General features: G+C 39.2%; 1 protein-coding gene across 2 annotated transcripts in view; it reads left to right on the forward strand.

Moving 5' to 3' along the window:
• The window catches only part of LOC124544887 (choline transporter-like protein 4), a 253893-nt gene that overhangs the window by 161243 nt on the left and 69766 nt on the right, over positions 1-22884 (forward strand). For both annotated transcript variants that reach the window (XM_047123619.1, XM_047123626.1), the window contains exon 7: positions 3629-3830. In XM_047123619.1, coding sequence (XP_046979575.1) covers positions 3629-3830 — 202 coding nt within the window. The remainder of the gene's footprint in view (positions 1-3628; positions 3831-22884) is intronic.

Consider the following 22884-nt stretch of genomic DNA (forward strand, 5'->3'; position numbering starts at 1 on the left):
TTGTGGATTTGCAGGAGAGCCAACCCAGAAATATTAGAGGAAGCCGAAAGGCACGTGTTTTAGCTCACGCAGGCTGGCGTGAGGTCTGGAACAGGACAGGGAAATTAGACTTTAGAAAAAACGGACGTAGCTGGTGGAATACTTAACTTTAATCCATAAATGGTGAACATCGCTCTTGACGATACATGAATTACAAGATCAATAGCAACTGATAATGGCACCTTGCTAGGTCGTAGCAAATGACGTAGCTGAAGGCTATGCTAACTATCATCTCGGCAAATGAGAGCGTATTTTGTCAGTGAACCATCGCTAGCAAAGTCGGCTGTACAACTGGGCGAGTGCTAGGAAGTCTCTCTAGACCTGCCGTGTGGCGGCGCTCGGTCTGCAATCACTGATAGTGGCGACACGCGGGTCCGACATATACTAACGGACTGCGGCCGATTTAAAGGCTACCACCTAGCAAGTGGGGTGTCCGGCAGTGAGACCACAATATGTTTTTAATTTTCTTTACTAAGCAAGGATTCCAAATTTCTGGTATTATATCTGCAGATAGCTTGAGTAAAGATCTTTGCACTAAACTAAATTGTGTAACTCAGAATGCTGGACAAGGAGTAAAGTGTACATAAGAAAACTGAGTGTCTATGATTGTGACTATAAATTGTAGAGTGAATAAAATGTATTTTTATTATAACATTACACTGTTAAGTTTTACACTTGAAAGTGAGTATAAAATTTCTAAGGTCTTGAAGTTAGCTTCGTTTTCTCTGGCAGGGCTGTATAAGTGGCAGACACAAAACAGTGTAGTTCTACGAGTTACAAACATGCCAAACAATAAGCATAACTTACTAAAGCAGACCTATATGGTGAGCTGCCCAGGTAATAGAAGACTCATAGTCACCACCACATGATGAACAAATGCAATGGGGAATCCTTCTTCTTCTCCTTGTTCTTCTTTCTTTTCTTTTTCCTCTTGGTGAGATGTACCAGTCCCACAGGAAGACCTAATATAAGGTTCAGTGCTGTTTAGAAAATAAGCATGGCTTCCACCTGATATTGAGAGGCCTATTCCTAAGTAGACATTCATCATCGCAACATGACACACAGCAAGTATTTCCTGTGATATCCAGTTGCCAAATTTTCGTAATCAGCATGTTAATCTAGGTTTATTTTTTGACACAACACTAAATAATTGATGTACTGTAAATACTGTAAGTGACATGTAGTAATGATCACCTGAAGTTAGGGCAGAAACTGTGCAACACGTATTTTCTGTGACTTAATTATTTGCATTCTGTGTATATGGGTATCTGCATGTGAACATGTTATCTTTAGTTGAAATTAATTCTCACATTTCAGGTGTCTTTGTCAGCATAGTGGGTTTGATTCTATGTATTTTACTAACTGGATTACTGGATAAATCATGCTTGAGAAGAATCTGGGTGTAGCTTGTTTGTGCATGTGTTGCTAAGGAAAAATAAATGTCAGCAAAACAAATCTGAAAGCAAAGCTAACTTCAATCTGGTCTTGATATATATTATTATTATTATTATTATTATTATTATTATTATTATTATTATTATTGCCCCATTTTCTGCATTACGAGGTGCATTCAAGTTCTAAGGCCTCCGATTTTTTTTCTCCGGGCTGGAAAGAGATAGAAACATGCGCATGGTTTTAAAATGAGGCCGCGTTCATTGTCAATACGTCCCAGAGATGGCAGCACCGTACGGCAGATGGAATTTTACCGCCAGCAGCGGGAATGATAACTGTTTTAAATACTTAAAATCGTGACGTTTTCCTTACTTGAACAGCGTGCAATCATTCGTTTTCTGAATTTGCATGGTGTGAAACTAATTGAAATTCATCGACAGTTGAAGGAGACATGTGGTGATGGAGTTATGGATGTGTCAAAAGTGCGTTCATGGGTGTGACAGTTTAATGAAGGCAGAACATCGTGTGACAACAAACCGAAACAACCTCGGGCTCGCACAAGACGGTCTGACGACATTATCGAGAAAGTGGAGAGAATTGTTTTGGGGGATCGCCGAATGACTGTTGAACAGATCGCCTCCAGAGTTGGCATTTCTGTGGGTTCTGTGCACACAATCCTGCATGATGACCTGAAAATGCGAAAAGTGTCATCCAGGTGGGTGCCACGAATGCTGACGGACGACCACATGGCTGCCCGTGTGGCATGTTGCCAAGCAATGTTGACGCGCAATGACAGCATGAATGGGACTTTCTTTTTGTCGGTTGTGACAATGGATGAGACGTGGATGCCATTTTTCAATCCAGAAAAAAAGCGCCAGTCAGCTCAATGGAAGCACACAGATTCACCGCCACCAAAAAAATTTCGGGTAACCACCAGTGCTGAAAAAATGATGGTGGCACGAGGGCGTAATCCTTTCCCATTGCATTCCAAAGGGCACTACGGTAACAGGTGCATTCTACAAAAATTTTTTGAAGAACAAATTCCTTCCTGCACTGCAACAAAAACGTCCGGGAAGGGCTGCGCGTGTGCTGTTTCACCAAGACAACGCACCCGCACGTCGAGCTAACATTACGCAACAGTTTCTTCATGATAACAACTTTGAAGTGATTCCTCATGCTCCCTACTCACCTGACCTGGCTCCTAGTGACTTTTGGCTTTTTCCAACAATGAAAGACACTCTCCATGGCCGCACATTCACCAGCCATGCTGCTATTGTCTCAGCGGTTTTCCAGTGGTCAAAACAGACTCCTAAAGAAGGCTTTGCCGCTGCCATGGAATCATGGCGTCAGCGTTGTGAAAAATGTGTACGTCTGCAGTGAGTTTACATTGAGATGTAACGCCAGTTTCATCGATTTCGGGTGAGTAGTTAATTAGAAAAAAAATCGGAGGCCTTACAACTTGAATGCACCTCGTAATACTCATTAACTTTAGAAGATAGTTCTACAGCAAAGGTTGCAGAATGAACTAGCATCCTAGACTCTAGGTCAGCACAGTGTCAGACAGTTCAATTTAAAAGCAAGCCAATCTACACTTCCTGGTCAACTTGCTTTTTTCTTGTTGTACACTTGGACACCAAGGAATTTTGTGCTTATTGTGTCTCTACTAGCATACATCCTTTAATTTTGATTTCTAGTGCAATAAGATGAATTTCATTTGATCTAAATCACAAAATCTGTGTCTTTCTGGGATTCAGATTTAATTAATTTTATGTGAAAAAGTTAGACGTATGTCCAAAAGTTTTGAAATAGCCCTTTAAAGTAAATGATTCCAGCTTCAAAATATGTACGGCTGCCTTTTATAATTACCCACTGTGAGTGTAGCTGTACTGCTGTGGTACTGTTTTTTCCATTTTTGCATTCTGTTATTAATTTATTCATTATCATCCATTTGTTAGCCTGTAGTTTCCATTCTGAAGGAGAGCCTAAAGGATATTGCCATTGTCAACTGAAACCTCCAAAAATTACACTTGAGACAAACCTTTTCCAAAGTTGGCTGTTAAGAACTAGTATATCCTGTTTGTTGACATCTTTTAAATGTTATTACATGTTAACAGCTTGATCGCCAAACAACCCATACTGGCATCTGTATAAAAATATTAAATTTTTTCTATTGTCTTATGTATCCTTTTGTGTTCAGGTGTGTATGCTTGTTATGCAAAGTATGATGAGTTACGTACTAAGGCTCCTGAAGAAAGCTCCTCAGCTGTCCTTGCAAACAAAGACACTTGGTTGGTTCTTCTCATTTTGTCATCTATTATGTTGGTGATTGTACTGCTCGTTCTTTTGTTTTTGCGCAAAAGAATAAATATAGCAGTTGGCTTAATCCGAGAAGCAAGTCGGTAAGTTCTAAACATTTTCTCTTATCCTATTTGCCATCAACTGTAATTGTATTACTACAATATAACTACATAAAATTCAGATAATTTCTAAGATATTATTTAAAACTTGAAGGAAATCACATTTCTCTCAGCAGAGAATGAGTAACTTTTATTTTACTAATACTTCAGTAATATTCCAAGTGTATCATTTCACAATAGTAATAACAACAACAATAATAATAATATTTATTTATACTTTGATTGTTTTTTACAGTGATAAAGATAGGTTACTTCTATAATGGTACACAGTATACACAAAATGTAGATACTGTAACATGGAAACAAATTTTTATTTCAGTTGTGTACAAAAACAATAAAAATCACATATTCTAAAACTTCCTTATATTTTGTCATGTATAGAGTTTTTACACACACACACACACACACACACACACACACACACACAAGGGCATACACATAAATTTGTGCAAACAGAGGTAAGATTCTAACATCATCATTTTTTAGTTCAAAAAACTTCAGCCGTTCCTCTTGATTACTTAAAAAAACTTCAATTGATTACTACTCATCAATTTGAGGAAACTGGCTAATAAACTGTAAACACGGTTACTGAATTTATGCCTTAAATAACACTATTTGCTTAAAAAACTTCATGTCTGGTCATGTTGGTGAATTTATTGCATTCTTTTCTTTGCTTCTATTTTTTAAAGTTGACTGGAATAATTAAAGTTGAATAACAGGTTTTTAAAGCTACATTTTTGGGTTGTTTTGGTGAAGTGTAACCCAGGCTGATATGCGACAAGATGAATGTGGGAAACCTATAATCACAGTGCCCAGTGCAATGGACTGTTAACAGCCTAGGTTTGAACAAAGATGACAACATGTTGTGCTTTGTTGCACTTCACAGAGTTTGGAATAACCCAGTTTTCTGAAGTGGAGGATTTTCCTTGTTCATTTTTCGTGCTTATTTTTCCTAATTTGTAGTGCCTAATAAGTATTTTCACCTTTCAATTGATGCATTTGGTTCCATATAGTACAGATGAATACATCTATGGTATAACAAGGGAGTGATCTTCAGAGACTACTACAAGCCCTCTGTCATTCCGAAACTGGATGTTATTTCAGCAAGCTGTGATGGGGCTTCTTTGATCACAGACAAATGGTAAACTAACATTGTGATTATGTAACAATATTATAAAAAGGGAAGTTGCTACTCGCCATACAGCAGAGATGCTGAGTCGCAGATAGGCACAGCAAAAAATATGTCACAAAGCTTTCGGCCCATAAGGCCTTCTTCAAAAACAGACAACAGACATACACACACTCACGCAAACGCAACTCACATTCACATGGCTGCAGTCTCAGGCAACAGTAGCAACACTGCGAGCAGCAGCACCAGTGTATGATGTGAGTGGTGACTGGGTGGGGGTAAGGAGGAGGGTGGGTTGGGGAGGGGGAGGGATAGTAGGGTAAGGGTGCGGACAGTGCAATGCTGCTGGCGAGGGCGCAGGGAGGAGTTGAAGAGGTTAGCTATGTGCAGTTGGGAGGTTAGATGGAGGGCAGTGGGGAGAGGGGGTAGCCCTCCATACACATGCCCTTCACACTGATATCCCTGAAAATAGTAGAAGAAAATACCACAAATGAAAATTGTGACTTACATATTAAGCTAGTACTGCTGAAATATCCCATATTCCAGGATGTCATGCTGTGGAGCACATGTCCCTAATGCTAAGCACAACTGTGCTCTAACATCCCCTGAAACGATAACCAACTGGCTGTTTCTTTCAGCAGTTCAAGAACAGGATGCTGCTACAGTTATCAGTTTAGAGTAATCCTATGTTGTTGTTGTTGTTGTTGTGGTCTTCAGTCCAGAGACTGGTTTGATGCAGCTTTCCATGCTACTCTATCCTGTGCAAGCTTCTTCATCTCCCAGAACTTACTACAACCTACATACCTCTGAATCTGCTTAGTGTATTCATCTCTTGGTCTCTGTCTACAAATTTTACCCAGCACGCTACCCTCCAATACTAAATTGGTGATCCCTTGATGCCTCAGAACATGTCCTACCAACCGATCCCTTCTTCTAGTCAAGTTGTACCACAACTTTCTCTTCTCCCCAATTCTATTCAATACCTCCTCATTAGTTATGTGATCTACCCATCTAATCTTCAGCATTATTCTGTAGCACCACATTTCAAAAGCTTATCTTCTCTTCTTGTCTAAACTATTTAGTGTCCATGTTTCACCTCCATACATAGCTACACTCCATACAAACACTTTCAAAAACAACTTCCTGACACTTAAACCCATACTCAATGTTAACAAATTTCTCTTCTTCACAAACACTTTCCTTGCTATTGCCAGTCTACATTTTATATCCTCTCTAGTTCGACCATCATCAGTTCTTATGTTCCCCAAATAGCAAAACTCATCTACTACTTTAAGTGTCTCATTTCCTAATCACCCGAATTAATTCGACTACAGTCCATTATCCTCGTTTTGCTTTTGTTGATGTTCATATTAGAATCTCCTTTCATGACACTGTCTATTCCATTCAGCTGCTCTTCCAGGTCCTTTGCTGTCTCTGACACAATTACAATGCCATTGGCGAACCTCAATGTTTTTATTTCTTCTCCATGGATTTCAATTCCTACTCCAAATTTTGCTTTTGTTTCTTTTACTGCTTGCTCAATATACAGATTGTCAGATTGTACAACATCGGGGATAGGCTACAACCCTGTCTCACTCCCTTCCTGACCACTACTTCCCTTTCATGCCCCTCAACTCTTATAACTGCCATCTAGTTTCTGTGCAAATTGTAAATAGCCTTTTGCTCCCTGTATTTTACCCCTGCCACCTTCACAGTTTGAAAGGGAGTATTCCAGTCAACATTGTCAAAAGCTTTCTCTAAGTCTACAAATGCTAGAAACATAGGTTTGCCTTTCCTTAATCTATCTCCTAAGATAAGTCATAGGGTCAGTATTGCCTCACTTGGTCCAAAATTTCTACGGAATCCAAACTGACCTTCCCCAAGGTAGGCTTCTACCAGTTCTTCCTTTTGTCTGTAAAGAATTAGCATTAGTATTTTGCAGCCATGACTTATTAAACTGATAGTTCGGTAATTTTCACATATGTCAACACCTGCTTTCTTTGGGATTGGAATTATTATATTCTTCTCGGAGTCTGAAGGTATTTCGCCTGTCTCATACATCTTGCTCACCAGACAGTAGAATTTTGTCAGGGCTTGCTCTCCCAAGGCTGTCAGTAGTTCTAATGGAGTGTTGTCTACTCCCAGAGCCTTGCTTTGACTTAGGTCTTTCAGTGCTCTGTCAAACTCTTCATGCAGTATCATATCTCCCATTTCATCTTCATCTACATCCTCTTCCATTTCCATGATATTGTCCTCAAGTACATCGCCCTTGTATAGATCCTCTATATACTTCTTCCACCTTTCTGCTTTCGCTTCTTTGCTTAGAACAAATGGTTCTCTTTTGTCCAAAGGTCTCTTTAATTTTCCTGTAAGCAGTATCTATCTTACCCCTAGTGAGATATGTCTCTACATCCTTACATTTGTCCTCTAGCCATCCCTGCTTAGCCATTTTGCATTTCCTGTCAATCTCAATGTTGAGCCATTTGTATTCCTTTTTGCCTGCTTCATTTACTGCATTTTTATATTTTCTCCTTTCATCAATTAAATTCAATATATCTTCTGTTACCCACGGATCTCTACTAGCCCTCGTCTTTTTACCTGCTTGATCCTCTGCTGCTTTCACTATTTCATCCCTCAAAGCTAACCATTCTTCTTCTGCTGTATTTCTTTCCCCCATTGCTGTCAATTGTTCCCTGATGCTCTCTGTGAAACTCTCTACTACCTCCGCTTCTGTCAGTTTTCCAGTTCCCATCACCTGAAATTCCCACCTTTTTGCAGTTTCTTCAGTTTTAAACTACAGTTCATAACCAATAGATTGTGGTCAGAGTCCACATCTGCCCCTGGAAGTGTCTTACAATTTAAAACCTGGTTCCTAAATCTCTGTCTTACCATTATATAATCTATCTGAAACCTTCCTCTCAAATCCTATAGAATGAAGTAAAGACACACTGAAATACAACTCCTTGCTGTTGCTAAATTAGGCCACTTCTAATTGTCAAAAACACCCTATATGTTAAATATTGTTCCTGTTGCATAACAAAGTGACTTACTTGCAAGGAGTTCTATCAATCACATCACTTTATCAACAATATATCTTCTCTTCTGAAACACATATTGTAGAATAATGTGATAGAATGTTTGGCCAGTACTAATCATCATAATGAAAATTCCAATCATGGGTTCTGCTGATTGGTCCATATAGAAGTACAATAAACTGTCCTAGTTTTTGGAACTACTATTTCCCTTCAGAGTTAGTAATGAGGGATAGGTTAGGAAAGGCTTGACAAAAAGAAGCAGGTCACTGAGAGCCCAGCATGAAACAAAGTCCTTTGTAATTTTATGTGTGTCCATCAGCAATATTAAGAATTTTGCCTTTTGATGGTAGGTGCTGGCCAGATTTTCTGTCCCACAATTTTCTTGACTGAATTTTTCTTTTGATACAATTAAAAGCTGTCATTGAAAAGGCTGCTGTTCCTTATTTCATATGCAACAATATGATCCTGTGTCTCAAAGCAACTAAGAAATAATAAATTTCTTCAAATCTAGCAAACCTGTGAAGTTTTCATATTCTGTGCTTGTCTCCACAGTATCTTGTTCAGTACTAGCCTGCTTTGTTTCTGACGGAAGATACAGATATGATGTCACAACAAATCTTATGTATATAATGCTGTTTATAGAAAAACTCTTTTGATTTGAAGGAACCATTGTTGTTTTCCTTTCTGTGCATGTACCGGGTGATTATAATTAAAGTGCGGCTACTCACAGAAGTCCAGTGTGGGCTATAACCATTGTTAGACAGCGTAATATTTTTAGATATTCTAATGTGTTAATGTGGAACTGATTTATGCTGGAAAAAAACATTAATTCCGTTTTTGGCCACCAGGTGCAAATCTGACACTGTGAATGCAAGAGAGACATATATAAATATTTCCTTATGTAATGGATGAGAAATAGGGTGTGAGCAGTGAAGGTCAAAAAAGACTTAAGACATAATGTTGATTTTAATATCAACCACCGATTACACAATTTGCTCAATAACAACACTGGAGAAGTTGATGAGATGCTGCATCTGCAAAACAATGAAATCAACAGTTTTTCACAGCAGTTCTGGTGAAATCTGAGGAACATTTTCCCATATACTGGCCTTTGTATGGGGTAGAGACTGAACATGTCCCTGAGAAATGCATTCTTTTAGATATCTCCAGAGCCAAAAGCCACATGGACTCAGATCAGGTGATCTTGCAGGCTATGCATCTGGAAAACTTTGCTTTAAGCAGAGCTTTCACTGGGAAAGCGACATGAAGTGTTGCCCTATCGCGCATGAAAACAGTGGTTTTCACACAACTGTGCTCTTCCAAAGCAGGAATCACATGCTGTGGAATGAGATCTCAATAATCTGCAGATGTCATGGTAGACCTTGCAGGCCCTCTGGGTGTATTTTCTTCAAAGGAGAATGAACCAAGAATATAGTTGCTTGTAAATTCACACTACAAAGTCCAATGTGGTGAATGCAATGGCGCTTCATGCACAACAAACAGTTTAACAGTACCCCGATTTTGGCAGTTCTCTGTATCCACTGCACCCTGTAGTGTAAAATGTGCCTCATCAATCCGTAGAATATTGCCCAGACACACGTCTCCATTTTTTATCCTTACCAGAAACCAAAGAGCAAATTGAAAACATTGTGGCAAGCTATGAGATTTCAGTTGCTGCAGTGTTTGCATCTTGTATTGGTACCAGTGTAAAATAGACCACAATACTTTCCATACTGTTTGGCCATGGGATTGACAAATCTTGTGACACTGCATGAGCACTAGCATTACCTGGGCCACATGCTGCATGATCGGTTACAACAACAGCAACCTCATCAATAACTTCCACCAGGATAGAGTGTCTTCCTCTTTCAGGTGCCACACCATGCTCATTATGTTTTGGAATTTCATTATCATCTTTAAACTACTTAATGACATCGGGCCTCTCCTCAGACCTTTCAGTCAGCAATATTCTCTCAATGCAGCATTGTAATAGCTGTTGTTCATATAAATCAGTGCACAGACATGCATGCTAATTACAGCAATGGGATTCACAAGAACTGCTCGAATGTGCAACTTTTGTCCTGTATGCGTGTAGTAAATCATCGCATCGTTGATTGTTGTATCTGTTCAAAGTTTCCTGGCATGTCTGCAAGGGCATCAGCAGCAATAGCAATTCTAATAATGAAGTCTTCTTCTGTTTCCACAATGGTTTCATTCACCACCTGTTTCGTATGCCCCCAGAAGGAGAAGTCCAGACACGGGAGCTCAGATGACCTGGGTGGCCGGGCCACAGGGCCATCTCAGCCTGTCCGTAAATTCCCACAGGTGGCTCTCGGATGATTCCTCATAGCAATGCTGAAATGGGCTGGTGCTCCATCATGCTGGAAGTACATCCTTTATCCAACATTCACAGGTACATCCTGCAGCAGTTACGGCAACTCATGTTCCAATAAGACCCAATATCTTCATCAGTTAAGGTGGAATCAACCTATCACCTTGAATGCCAACCCACACATCAATATTGATTCACAGTTGATGACCATGAGGTCAGGTACCTGATTTATTCACATGTCATGTGCCCAGACATGTGACTTATGGATATTTGAATGTCAGTACACATTCCCATTTAGCACCACGAGCAAAATGTTCCATAACATTACAAGTTAACCTTCAAACCATATGTATCTTATCTAACTTTGATATTCTTACCTACTGTGTCAATTTGAATGAATAGTTTTGGAACACCCTGTGTTTAATATCATCTAAATACACAAACTACGTATTATTTTCACGCATATGTTGGAGGGGGGAAAGGAAAGTTTCTTTGGCTTCACTCAGTGATGTGTATTTGAAATGTTTTACTAATCTGTCTTCACATAAACAAATGCTATCAAGTAAGTCTCTTCACGTCTCCAAATGTTAGGAACAAAGTAGATTTACATACAAGGCAAGGTTGGCTTGATAACCTTGTCCTTTCTCAATATGAATATCAATACGTGTCTTATCCTCTTCATGTCCAATATGAACATTAATTAACAATATTTCAACAGTCCTTCTTTTCTTTCACTACAATAGTCAAAGTTATCAAACAGCACATAATACATAAACACTCCTTGTTCTTTCACTAAGGCTTCCATGGCGCGACTGGCAAACACTTGTTGGTGCCGTTTGACCACCACATCTAATAGTCGTCTCACGATAAACTTCAAACCTGCAAACACAGACAGGTGATGCACAGTAAATAGGTTCTCTCACACTTATATTTAAAATATTGTGTGTTTTAGATGGTAGAAGGCCGAGTGGTTCTAGATTTTACAAGGAAATTCTCGAAACACTACGCACTGTCTACAGTTGAACCAATGGTGACAGTGTCATCAAAAATCAATATCATTACTAGTGTCACTGTCATATCAAAGCCAGTTGTTTAAGTAATTAACATCTATATGTAAGCATCTTGGTATGTTTGCAAATACCTCAGCAAACTCTGATGAGTTGACATTGTCACCCCTTTCTTTATTCAGTGTGAAAACTGTCAGTGGACCCACAAATGATGGCCATAGATTTTTTCAAAATTTCATGCTTGTTGACTTAGCAACACGATCCGACACAGATCAAATGCCTCTTACATTTATATATTTCAAAAGTATTATAATACCATTTGTCTCTCTTCTTCAACAAACTTACTCAATAGCTTTCCCTTATACACACACTTAATATTTTCCAGAACTCCTTGGTGTAGTGTCAGAAACAGTGCAGTAACAATAAATGGTAAAAATTACAAGTTGATGTCTCAACGAACTAGTTCTTCTACATCCTGATGTGACAGAGCATTACAGCCAGCAATACTGGATTTATCAGGATTGTAAAGTTGATCTGGTGTCAACTTGTGAAAAGAAACAATATTTTTGAATTCCTTTTTGAAAATTTCAGTTGCTATTGCATCTGCTGGAAGTCACTGTTAGCTAATGTGTCCCTTGTCAAACTTTCAATCTTTGTAACCAACCCTGGCTCATCATGAAATTAGGGTCACTGTTATAAAGCTTCTTGTTTAAACTTATCATTGTTTCCTGAATTACTGGGCCAGAAGCCAGAATGATACTCATCCACGTTACACTAGACAGCATGAGAAGTGTCATTTACCAATTGATTTTTTGCTTTTTTGCATGTCCTATGACTCTCTAAACTGTCCTTTGTTATCATTTTGAAATCAAGGTATTCAATTTCTTATTGGCTATTCTTTCAGTCTGATATCACTAGATTGGCAATAGCATTTTCAGCAGCAATATTTTTCAGTGATTCTCATTTATGTATCTGATGCAGTACATCCAATTTTTTGCCCTTGGATATTACCAGCTCTTTCCCTTTGACACCATTTTACTCTCGCAACAAATGGTAACAGTTGTAATATACCCCTCCCCCACATCATTTGTTGATTGTGACTGTCTTCATGGCACACTTTTAATAAGCTTTGAGAGGAGTAAGATTTACGATAAACTTTTTACTTATCTTCTTTTCTCATAGTTAGCTCCAGCTCTCCATGTCTAGGGGCTGATTCTTGAAGCTAAAATTTTCAAATTTTAGTATCTCGTGGTTCCAATTGACCTAATTAATCCTGAAGAATTGCGTGCACTGTATTTTTTGTTTTCACAAATATTTTATTCTCTCACATTTTTCTTTATAACACTGTCTTTTAAATTGTCACATTAACTAAGCCAAAATTACATTGTTATTCCAAATTACAAAAACATGTCCCATCACACCAAAGGTATGCCTGCTACTACCTCACTCTGCGTTATTAACAATATTCCAAAAGGTTTACACTTTTTTTGACAAATTAAATTCTATTAATTTTTATTATTATTTTATAAATGAATCGAGAAGTAAACATAATAAACAATACTAAAATGCATAATTAATCATATAAATTTTAAGTGTGGCAAATATTTCATAAATTCAAAAAATAATAATTTTAACTGTATATACAGAGCTAGTACATACCGATTGTAACAACAAAAGTAGAGTAACTCCTTTTTATGGATTATAACTTGAATTATAACACATTGTGTACAAAATCATATGATTTTTTTTTTAGGAAAACAACTGAGACACCTTTTTAAAAAGTCAAAAATATTTCTGGTATCGACTACTTCTGTTGGGGGAAAGTAACACTAGAGGAGGGTGTCCATTTACAGTATCCTCCTCACAAAATTTGAAAACATTGTGTTTACAATATTTTGTGACAGACTATAAGTTTTGCCAAACAGTATACAAAATGATACTAAAAGATATAATACAGCTGTAGGGTATACAAGTATCTGATACAAAACATATTACATAAAGCATAAGAAAATTGCCTACTATACAAGTCATAATTTCTACATATATCAGGGCATGGCATTCAGATTTTCAGATCTGTGGAATATTCTGTCACAAGACAATTGATACAAAGTCAAAATTACAACATTACAATGCTAAACTATCAAAATAAGTGCAGAAGCAATGTATATTACTAGAATTACAAATTGCAGGTTCACATCTATAAAGTCACACCGTTGAAATCTTCAAAAGAGAAGAGAAAAAATGTAAAACCTAAGTGTATGATGAGTGAGCCGGACTCGAAAAACTCACAACGATGGATACAGACCAGAAGAATATACTCAGTCATGAGTAGGAATATAGCACAAAATTAATCAGACACATAAACCAGAGTATCTAAGGAAGTGCTGACTCATGAAAAGACAAAATAATGAAAAAAATATTAGGGCCTAAGCTTACGACGTGGGTATAGAGCCATGAGTACAAACCACACCAGGTACAGACCAGCAAAAATGCTTCGACACAACAAAATGAATAAAGTTCATAATCATATCAATAAGTTCAATCATATGTGAAGAGTAATTATCGGAGGCATCTAGTCTCAGTCAGTAGTTGCACGCTGTCTTTGAGTACACGCACACAGTCACGATGACCAGGGGCACCCAAAACAGAGTTAAGCATGAGTTTGCCTACAACTCAAGTTCCAATCAGATACTATATTACAACACTCAGGATAAATACAGGTAAGCATAGTAATAAATTACTTTGAATCATGACATAATCGAGTAACTTGAGGATCATAATCAATATGTGAAATCAGACATGTATACATCTTCTTGTACTGTCTACATAAGTAAATGTCTTCCACACTATTTGCTAATTGTTCCTACAAACTAATCTATGTACATAGAGGCCTAGAAGATTCATTTACAATTGATTAAAAAAATGTATTGGGATGTTAACCCCACTGCTTGAAAAACATACATTTATGTGACCTAACTTTGTCCATGCCAGTAACAGTTTATCTAAGCAAATAGTTCCTTGAATTCTTCATATAGGATAATTTCTTGGCTAACAATGTACAAATTTCAGTCACAACACTTGATGTAGTTGACAGAGGCTTCAGTACATTACCCAGCACCTATGATCTCTTGCAGTAGATTGGACCAGCAGGGTACAGCCATACAGGAGTGTGGGAAGTGCATCCATCCACATCTTTCAGTTTCCTCACTAGTTTTCTCATCACACAGTCTAATGGATAGCTAACTCCCTATCTAGCATTCACATCAAATCCTGAAACATTGTTTTGTGCACTAAATATGCTGTTCAAAATCTTCCTCACATCACACACCACATGCTCTCCCTATTTATATTGCAAAAGCAACTCTATTGGATTTATGTCATATAGAATTAAAAAGTGTTCACTTATGAAACTTTAATAAACAGAGCTAAATGCAATGAAAAAATGAACTAGTAAGGTGATAAAGCACAGACCTATTACAAAACATTTACATAGTTGTATGAACCTCCAAACATAGTGTATCGTAGATTTAAACTCAGTCAATAGATAAGACAGAACTTCAGAAATCACATTATCTTGCATACTACATTCCTGACAAATAAATACAATTATATAGTCCTATGAATCTGCAAATGTAGTGTGTTATAAATTTAAACTCAGTTAATATACAAGACAAACTTTAGAAATCACATGTTCTTACATACTACATTCCTGACAATGGAAAAAGAAAAGGAAAGAGAAAAAAAGATAGACACTTATGGATCATGTGTATAAGCTTTCAGTTCAGTGATATTGTATAATCCAAAAACCTCCTTATATTTAGAATACAGGAGTCCTACATAAATATCGAAAAATTTCTTTATCTCAGATGTCAACACTTTAGATTTTTATTTGGCTTTCATCAATACAAGATCTCCTACATCAAATTTAGGATATCTGCCTTTACCATCATGTCTCTGCTTTCTCCTACCCCCTGCTTTTTCATCATCTCTCTGACACTCTCTTCCCTCTCTTGCAGTGACAGAATTTTACTTGGAGAAAATTCAACATTCTCAGAAATAAAGTTACCTGGTCTGCAATTGAACATGATTTCATATGGTGAAAAACCTGTAAGCTGTTCATAATATTCTCAAAATCACTGACATAATCTATCCAACTGATATGATTCTTACTACAATATGTTCTAAACAGTCTCCAGTTTCTCTCATATATCTTTCTGCAGGGTTACTTGACGGCTGGTACACTGAGGATAGAATAGGCCTTATTTTTGTGTCATTAACAAAATATTTCCAAGCTTGTGATGTAAACTAGAACCATTGCAGATAAAATTGATTTAGGAATACCCACCTGATGAAAATATGTGTTTTCAAACTTAGATATGATTGGCTTACTGGTAGCTTTCTTAAGAGTAAACAGCTTTATGAACTTCGATAATACATCAACCACCACAAAAACATAACAAAATCCATTCTTAGACTTAGGCAAAGGTCCATTAATGCCCAGACATGAGATCTAGGTTACTACTATACAGTATGTTTTGCATTTGGCCTCTACTTGTTTGTCACTTACTTTCACTCTTTGACATCTGTCACAGCTGGCAATCTTCTTCTTGACTCTCTGTCATGTGTTGTAAAAATTGATGCTTTCCTGAATCTTTTGTGTGCATTGAAGTAATACGAGGGTCATCCACAAAATAAGTTCCGTTTCTATTTCTATCCGCGGCAGGGCTACAATCTCAGTTCCAAGCATGTGCAGCAGTTACTCTGACTCAAGGAGAAGACATGTACGCCATTTTCAGATTGCTGCTGCCAACGTGTGCTTTGTAGTGCTTCTTTATAGTGTCGGCCGTAGTTGAAAATGCCGCTGCAAGTGAAATCAGATCTGTGTAAATGCACAGAAAGTTAAACCAAAGGAAATTCATCAGCAGATATGTGAGGTTTACTGACAAAATGCTTCACTACTGGCCATTAAAATTGCTACACCAAGAAGAAATGCAGATGATAAACGGGTATTCATTGGACAAATATATTATACTACAACTAACATGTGATTACATTTTCATGCAATTTGGGTGCATAGATTCTGAGACATCAGCACCCAGAACAACCACCTCTGGCCATAATAATGGCCTTGATACACCTGGGCATTGAGTCAAACAGAGCTTGGATGAAACTTCCTGGCAGATTAAAACTGTGTGCCGGACCGAGACTCGAACTTGGGACCTTTGCCTTTCGCGAGCAAGTGCTCTACCGTCTGAGCTACCCAAGCATGACTCACGCCCCGTCCTCACAGTTTTAATTCTGCCAGTACCTCGTCCCCTACCTTCCACACTTTACAGAAGTTCTCCTGCGAACCTGGCAGAACTAGTACTCCTGAAAGAAAGGATATTGTGGAGACATGGCTTAGCCACAGACTGGGGGTTGTTTCTAGAATATCAGTGCACACTCTGCTGTAGAGTGAAAATTTCATTCTAGAAACAACCCCCAGGCTGTGGCTAAGCCATGTCTCCACAATATCCTTTCTTTCAGGAGTACTAGTTCTGCAAGGTTCGCAGGAGAGCTTCTGTAAAGTTTGGAAGGTAGGAGATGAGGTACTGGTGGAACTAAAGCTGTGAGGACGGGGCGTGAGTCGTGTTTGGGTAGCTCAGTTGGTAGAGCACTTGCCCGCGAAAGGCAAAGGTCCTGAGTTCGAGTCTCGGTCCGGCGCACAGTTTTAATCTGCCAGGAAGTTTCATATCAGTGCACACTCCGCTGTAGAGTGAAAATTTCATTCTAGAGAGCTTGGATGATGTGTACTGGTACAGCTGCCCCTGCAGCTTCAACACGATACCACAGTTCATCAAGAATAGTGATTGGTGTATTGTGACGAGACAGTTGCTCGGCCACCATTGACCAGACATTTTCAATTGGCGAGAGATTTGGAGAATGTGCTGGCCAGGGCAGCAGTCGAACATTTTCTGTATCCAGAAAGGCCTGTACAGGACCTGCAACATGCGGTCATGCATTATTCTGCTGAAATGTAGGGTTTCACAGGGATCGAGTGGAGGGTAGAGCCACGGGTCATAAGACATCTGAAATGTAACACCCACTGTTCAACGTGCCGTCAATGCAAACAAGAGGTGACCCATACCATCATGCTGGGTGATACCCCAGTATGGCGATGACAAATACATGCTTCCAATGTGTGTTCAGCGTGATGTCGCCAAACACAGATGTGACCATCATGATGCTGTAAGCAGAACCTGGATTCATCCGGAAAAATGACGTTTTGACATTCGTGCACCCAGGTTCATCGTTGAGTACACCATCGCAGGCGCTCCTGTCTGCTGCTGCAAATGTTGTCGAACTGTTCGTGCAGATGGTTGTTGTCTTGCAAACGTCCCCATCTGTTGACTCAGGGATGGAGACGTGGCTGCTCGATCCGTTACAGCCATGCGGATAAGATGCCTGTCATCTCGACTGCTAGTGATTTGAGGCCGTTGGGATCTAGTATGGCGTTCCAAATTACTCTTCTGAACCCACTGATTCCATATTCTGCTAACAGTCATTGGATCTCAACCAACACGAGCAGCAATGTCGCAATACGATAAACCGCAATCATGATAGGCTACAATCTGACCTTTATCAAAGTTGGAAACATGATGGTACGCATTTTTCCTCCTTACACGAGGCATTACAACAACATTTCACCAGGCAACGCTGGTCAACTGCTGTTTGTGTATGAGAAATCGGTTGGAAACTTTCCTCATGTCAGCACGTTGTAGGTGTCGCCACCGGCGCCAGCCTTTTGTGAATGCTCTGAAAAGCTAATCATTTGCATATCACAGCATCTTCTTCCTGTTGGTTAAATTTCGCATCTGTAGCATATCATCTTTGTGGTGTAGTAATTTTAATGGCCAGTAGTGTATGAGTAATTCACTGTTTAGAAGATGGGCCAGATTGTTCAATGAAAGATGTGATCAAGTGCACAATGAAGAATGAGGTGGATGCCCATCTGTGGTTACTAATAAACTGGTTCACACAACTGAAGAGAAGATGAAGCACAACTGTAAATTTTCACTTAGTGCCCTTGCTGTGGAAGTTCCGCAAATATCACAATCACTAATTCATGAAATTGTTACTGAATAACTGAAATTTCGAAAACTTTGCACACATTGGCTACTCAAAATTCTTACTGAACAACCTAAAAACCAATGGATTGGCAGTGGCACTTCAGTTTTTGACACCCTACAATGAAGAGGGCAATGGTTTTCTTTCTCTGATAGTCACGGGGGATGAAACTTGGGTATTGTACGATACTCCTGAAACAAAACGGCAATCAGTGGAATGGAGGCACACTTAATCCCCAATGAAGGTTAAGCCTAAGCAAATCTTGACACCTCAAAAAGTCATGTGCACCATTTCTTGGGACAGAAAAGGCATTTTGCTGATTGATTCTTTACCAAGAGGCCAAACAATCAATGCACATGGTTATGGTGAGACCATTAAGAAATTGCGCCACACAATACAGAAAAAGTGCCGAGGATTACTGCCGAAAGGTGTTGTTTTCTTGCCTGAACTCACACGGTGAATGTGACCAAACAACTCTTATGTGAATTTCACTGGGACGCATCTGATCATCCTCCATACAGCTCGGACCTCACTCCTAGCAACTTTCATCTATTCTTACATCTAAAATATGTCCTTGGTGGGCAGCACTTCAACAATGATGGCGAGCTGAAATAACATGTTACCACATGGTTCAATACACAGGCAGCAACCTTCTATGAAGAAAGCATACAAAAACTTGTGCCATGCTCTAACAAGTGCCTACAAAATTTTCGAAGCTATGTAGAAAAGTAGTTTAACAGTTGTAGATTTTTGTACAATAAATATGTTTTCTGTATCTGTTTGTTTTGTATAACCAAATGGAACTTACTTTGTGGATGACACTCGTAAAATATCAATACATTGTTCAGGTAAACATAGTTTCCAATCTTCCGAGTCAGTCTTATGAATAAAATACCCTTGTGTACCTTATAATATTGTTCTGTCTTTTCTCCTCCTTTCTTACCCAACATGCTCCTAACCAGTTTTCAATTTTGATCATGATTTTGGTACCTGCGTATATCTTGACAAATTTTCAAGATCTTCTTTTCCTCTTTCACACTTCTCAAGTATATAATTTTAAACTCTCTCTCTCCTTCTCCAAAGTTGTTAGATGATTCACTCCCTAAAGGTAGCTTAGACAAAGCATCAGAAACTACATTGTCTGTGTGCTTAATTTACCTGATATCATAATTGAACTGCTGTAAAAACAAGGCTCAACGAGTAATTTTGTTATGGTACAGCTTACACACACCTCAAGATAACATAATGCTTGGTGGTCCGTATAGATGATAACTCTGTGACCTAGTAGATAATTTTTAAACTTGTTGAATGCCTAATGTACAGCCAAAAGTTCTTTCTGAGTTACAGTGTTTCTTTTAATGCTTCTGCAAGAAGGAAATGAAAGAGATCTATGTTCAATAACACCATCACCTTCAACCTCCTGAAATAAATGAGCATCCAATCCAACATCACTACTGTCTGTCATAATACAAAAAGGGATAGACAGATCTGATCTGATCAGTATCTGACTTTGACACAACTATCTTTTGATCTCATTGAAAGCATCCTGATTCGACTCCCAAACAGTATTCTTCGTCAAAAGTTCACATGGGCATGGAGCATTCAAAGCTTGGCTGCTACAAAATTTTCTACAAAATCTAGTTAATCCAAAAAATGATTTAAGTTGTTTTTTGTTGCAAGGAATAGGAAAATTAGCAATAGCATCAAGTCTCTCTTTATCAGGTGCAATTACTTTCTCAGATATAACATGTACTAAAAATTTAACTTCTTCCACACCAAATTTACACTTACCTATTTTCAAAGTCATACCTCATGATTCTAATTTTGAAAACACTGCTCTTAACAGATCTAAATGTTGTTCCCAAGTATTTTCAGTGACCAAAATGTCATCAACATAAACAATTAATTTTGAACTCACTCCACTTACCAAGTCAGAAACCAGAGTATGAACTCAACTACAGATACATTTAGCCTAAATGCCACCACACAGTATTGAAAACACTTACCTCCAAACAAAAATGCAGCATACTTTCTAGAATTAATTTCAAGTGCCGGAGGTCAAGTCAAAACTACTCATGTATTTTGCGTAATCAAATTTGTGTAACAGCTCATCCATGTGATCAGGATGGTCATTCTCTCTGATAATACGCTTATGAAGATATCTAAGAGTCCAAAACAATTCTCACTCCACCATTTCTCTTACTTACCACAACTGAAGAACTATTGTAAGCACTCCTACTTCTCTCAATTACCCCCCATATTTCCATTTTCTGGTTTTCTTTCTCAACATCTTTCCTTTTTGAAAAGGCTTGAGAAAGAAAGGTTGATGATCTCTAATGTAAAGCATGCACTGATAGCCTCTCGCTTTCCCTGGTCTTTCACTAAATATATTTCTAAACCCCCATAACAAATTCCTAAGTTGCTCCTTTGGTTGGTCATTAAGAGTTGTAGCTTTCCTTATCTTAGAATCTACTAAACTTTTAAAATCTTGATCCTCAATCTCATAAAAATCTATATCATCATCAAACACCTGGTACACACCTTGGTTCACGATGTTTTGAAAATAATTACAGCTTTTCCCACGGTTTGGAAATGAAGTCTCATGATTCTTGACAGAGCATAGGGGAATGATGCAGGAGGCCCACACCACCGTACTAGTCAAGGTCCTAATGGAGGTGGTTTGATGTTGCCTTCCTCCGACCATAATGGGGATGAATGATGATGAAGATGACATGACAACACCCAGTCATCTCGGGGCAGGTGAAAATCCCTGACCCCGCCAGGAATCGAACCCGAGACCCCATGCTCGGGAAGTGAGAATGCAACCATGAGACCACAAGCAGCGGATTTCTCACAGTTTAAAATACAGAAATTATTTTTCTCATAAGTATTACTTTTTGATTCCAAAATAAAAAACTCTTTAGCATTCGATCCAAAACAAGCCTCAACTATCACTATCCAATCCATAACAAGAATTATATTTTCTGTCAGACTAGGGATCACTAAGCATCCATGTTCAAAGGTTTTGTCTTCTATACTAAATGTTAAAATGTACGTGAGATTTTACCAATTTGATTTGCTTACCTGTAGTTCCTGTTATCTTTACACCTACAATGGGCATTTCCACAAAATTCTTACTATACTTAATTTTGTCTCTAAATTGTTCAGACATACCAGAAATTAAGCTTCCTGTATCATTCAAACAATTCGCTTCCCTCTGATCAATCTTAATTTTAATGTAAGGACATCCAATATCTGAATCATCTTCTCTGTTGTTAGACACTTCACATAAGAGATCACTTTCAATTTCATCAAATTCTACATCCACACTGTCTTTACAGGATTTTATCAACTTTACTGGTATCATAGCATTATTTTGGTTACTCATGTTGTCAGGTAAAGATTGAACACAACAAATGGATTCCACGATACAACTAACATCATTTGTTACAGGAGGAACACAAAATATATTCCTGACAAAATTACACTTCCTGCTTAGATCTTCCTTCACTTCAATTCCACCAACTTGGATACAAATTCTGACTAAACATAGCTAACTTATTCCAGAATGCACATTTATCTACACTCCCGGAAATGGAAAAAAGAACACATTGACACCGGTGTGTCAGACCCACCATACTTGCTCCGGACACTGCGAGAGGGCTGTACAAGCAATGATCACACGCACGGCACAGCGGACACACCAGGAACCGCGGTGTTGGCCGTCGAATGGCGCTAGCTGCGCAGCATTTGTGCACCGCCGCCGTCAGTGTCAGCCAGTTTGCCGTGGCATACGGAGCTCCATCGCAGTCTTTAACACTGGTAGCATGCCGCGACAGCGTGGACGTGAACCGTATGTGCAGTTGACGGACTTTGAGCAAGGGCGTATAGTGGGCATGCGGGAGGCCGGGTGGACGTACCGCCGAATTGCTCAACACGTGGGGCGTGAGGTCTCCACAGTACATCGATGTTGTCGCCAGTGGTCGGCGGAAGGTGCACGTGCCCGTCGACCTGGGACCGGACCGCAGCGACGCACGGATGCACGCCAAGACCGTAGGATCCTACGCAGTGCCGTAGGGGACCGCACCGCCACTTCCCAGCAAATTAGGGACACTGTTGCTCCTGGGGTATCGGCGAGGACCATTCGCAACCGTCTCCATGAAGCTGGGCTACGGTCCCGCACACCGTTAGGCCGTCTTCCGCTCACGCCCCAGCATCGTGCAGCCCGCCTCCAGTGGTGTCGCGACAGGCGTGAATGGTGGGACGAATGGAGACGTGTCGTCTTCAGCGATGAGAGTCGCTTCTGCCTTGGTGCCAATGATGGTCGTATGCGTGTTTGGCGCCGTGCAGGTGAGCGCCACAATCAGGACTGCATACGACCGAGGCACACAGGGCCAACACCCGGCATCATGGTGTGGGGAGCGAT

This window comes from Schistocerca americana, chromosome 1 (genome assembly GCF_021461395.2).
Source record: "Schistocerca americana isolate TAMUIC-IGC-003095 chromosome 1, iqSchAmer2.1, whole genome shotgun sequence".
NCBI lineage: Eukaryota > Metazoa > Arthropoda > Insecta > Orthoptera > Acrididae > Schistocerca > Schistocerca americana.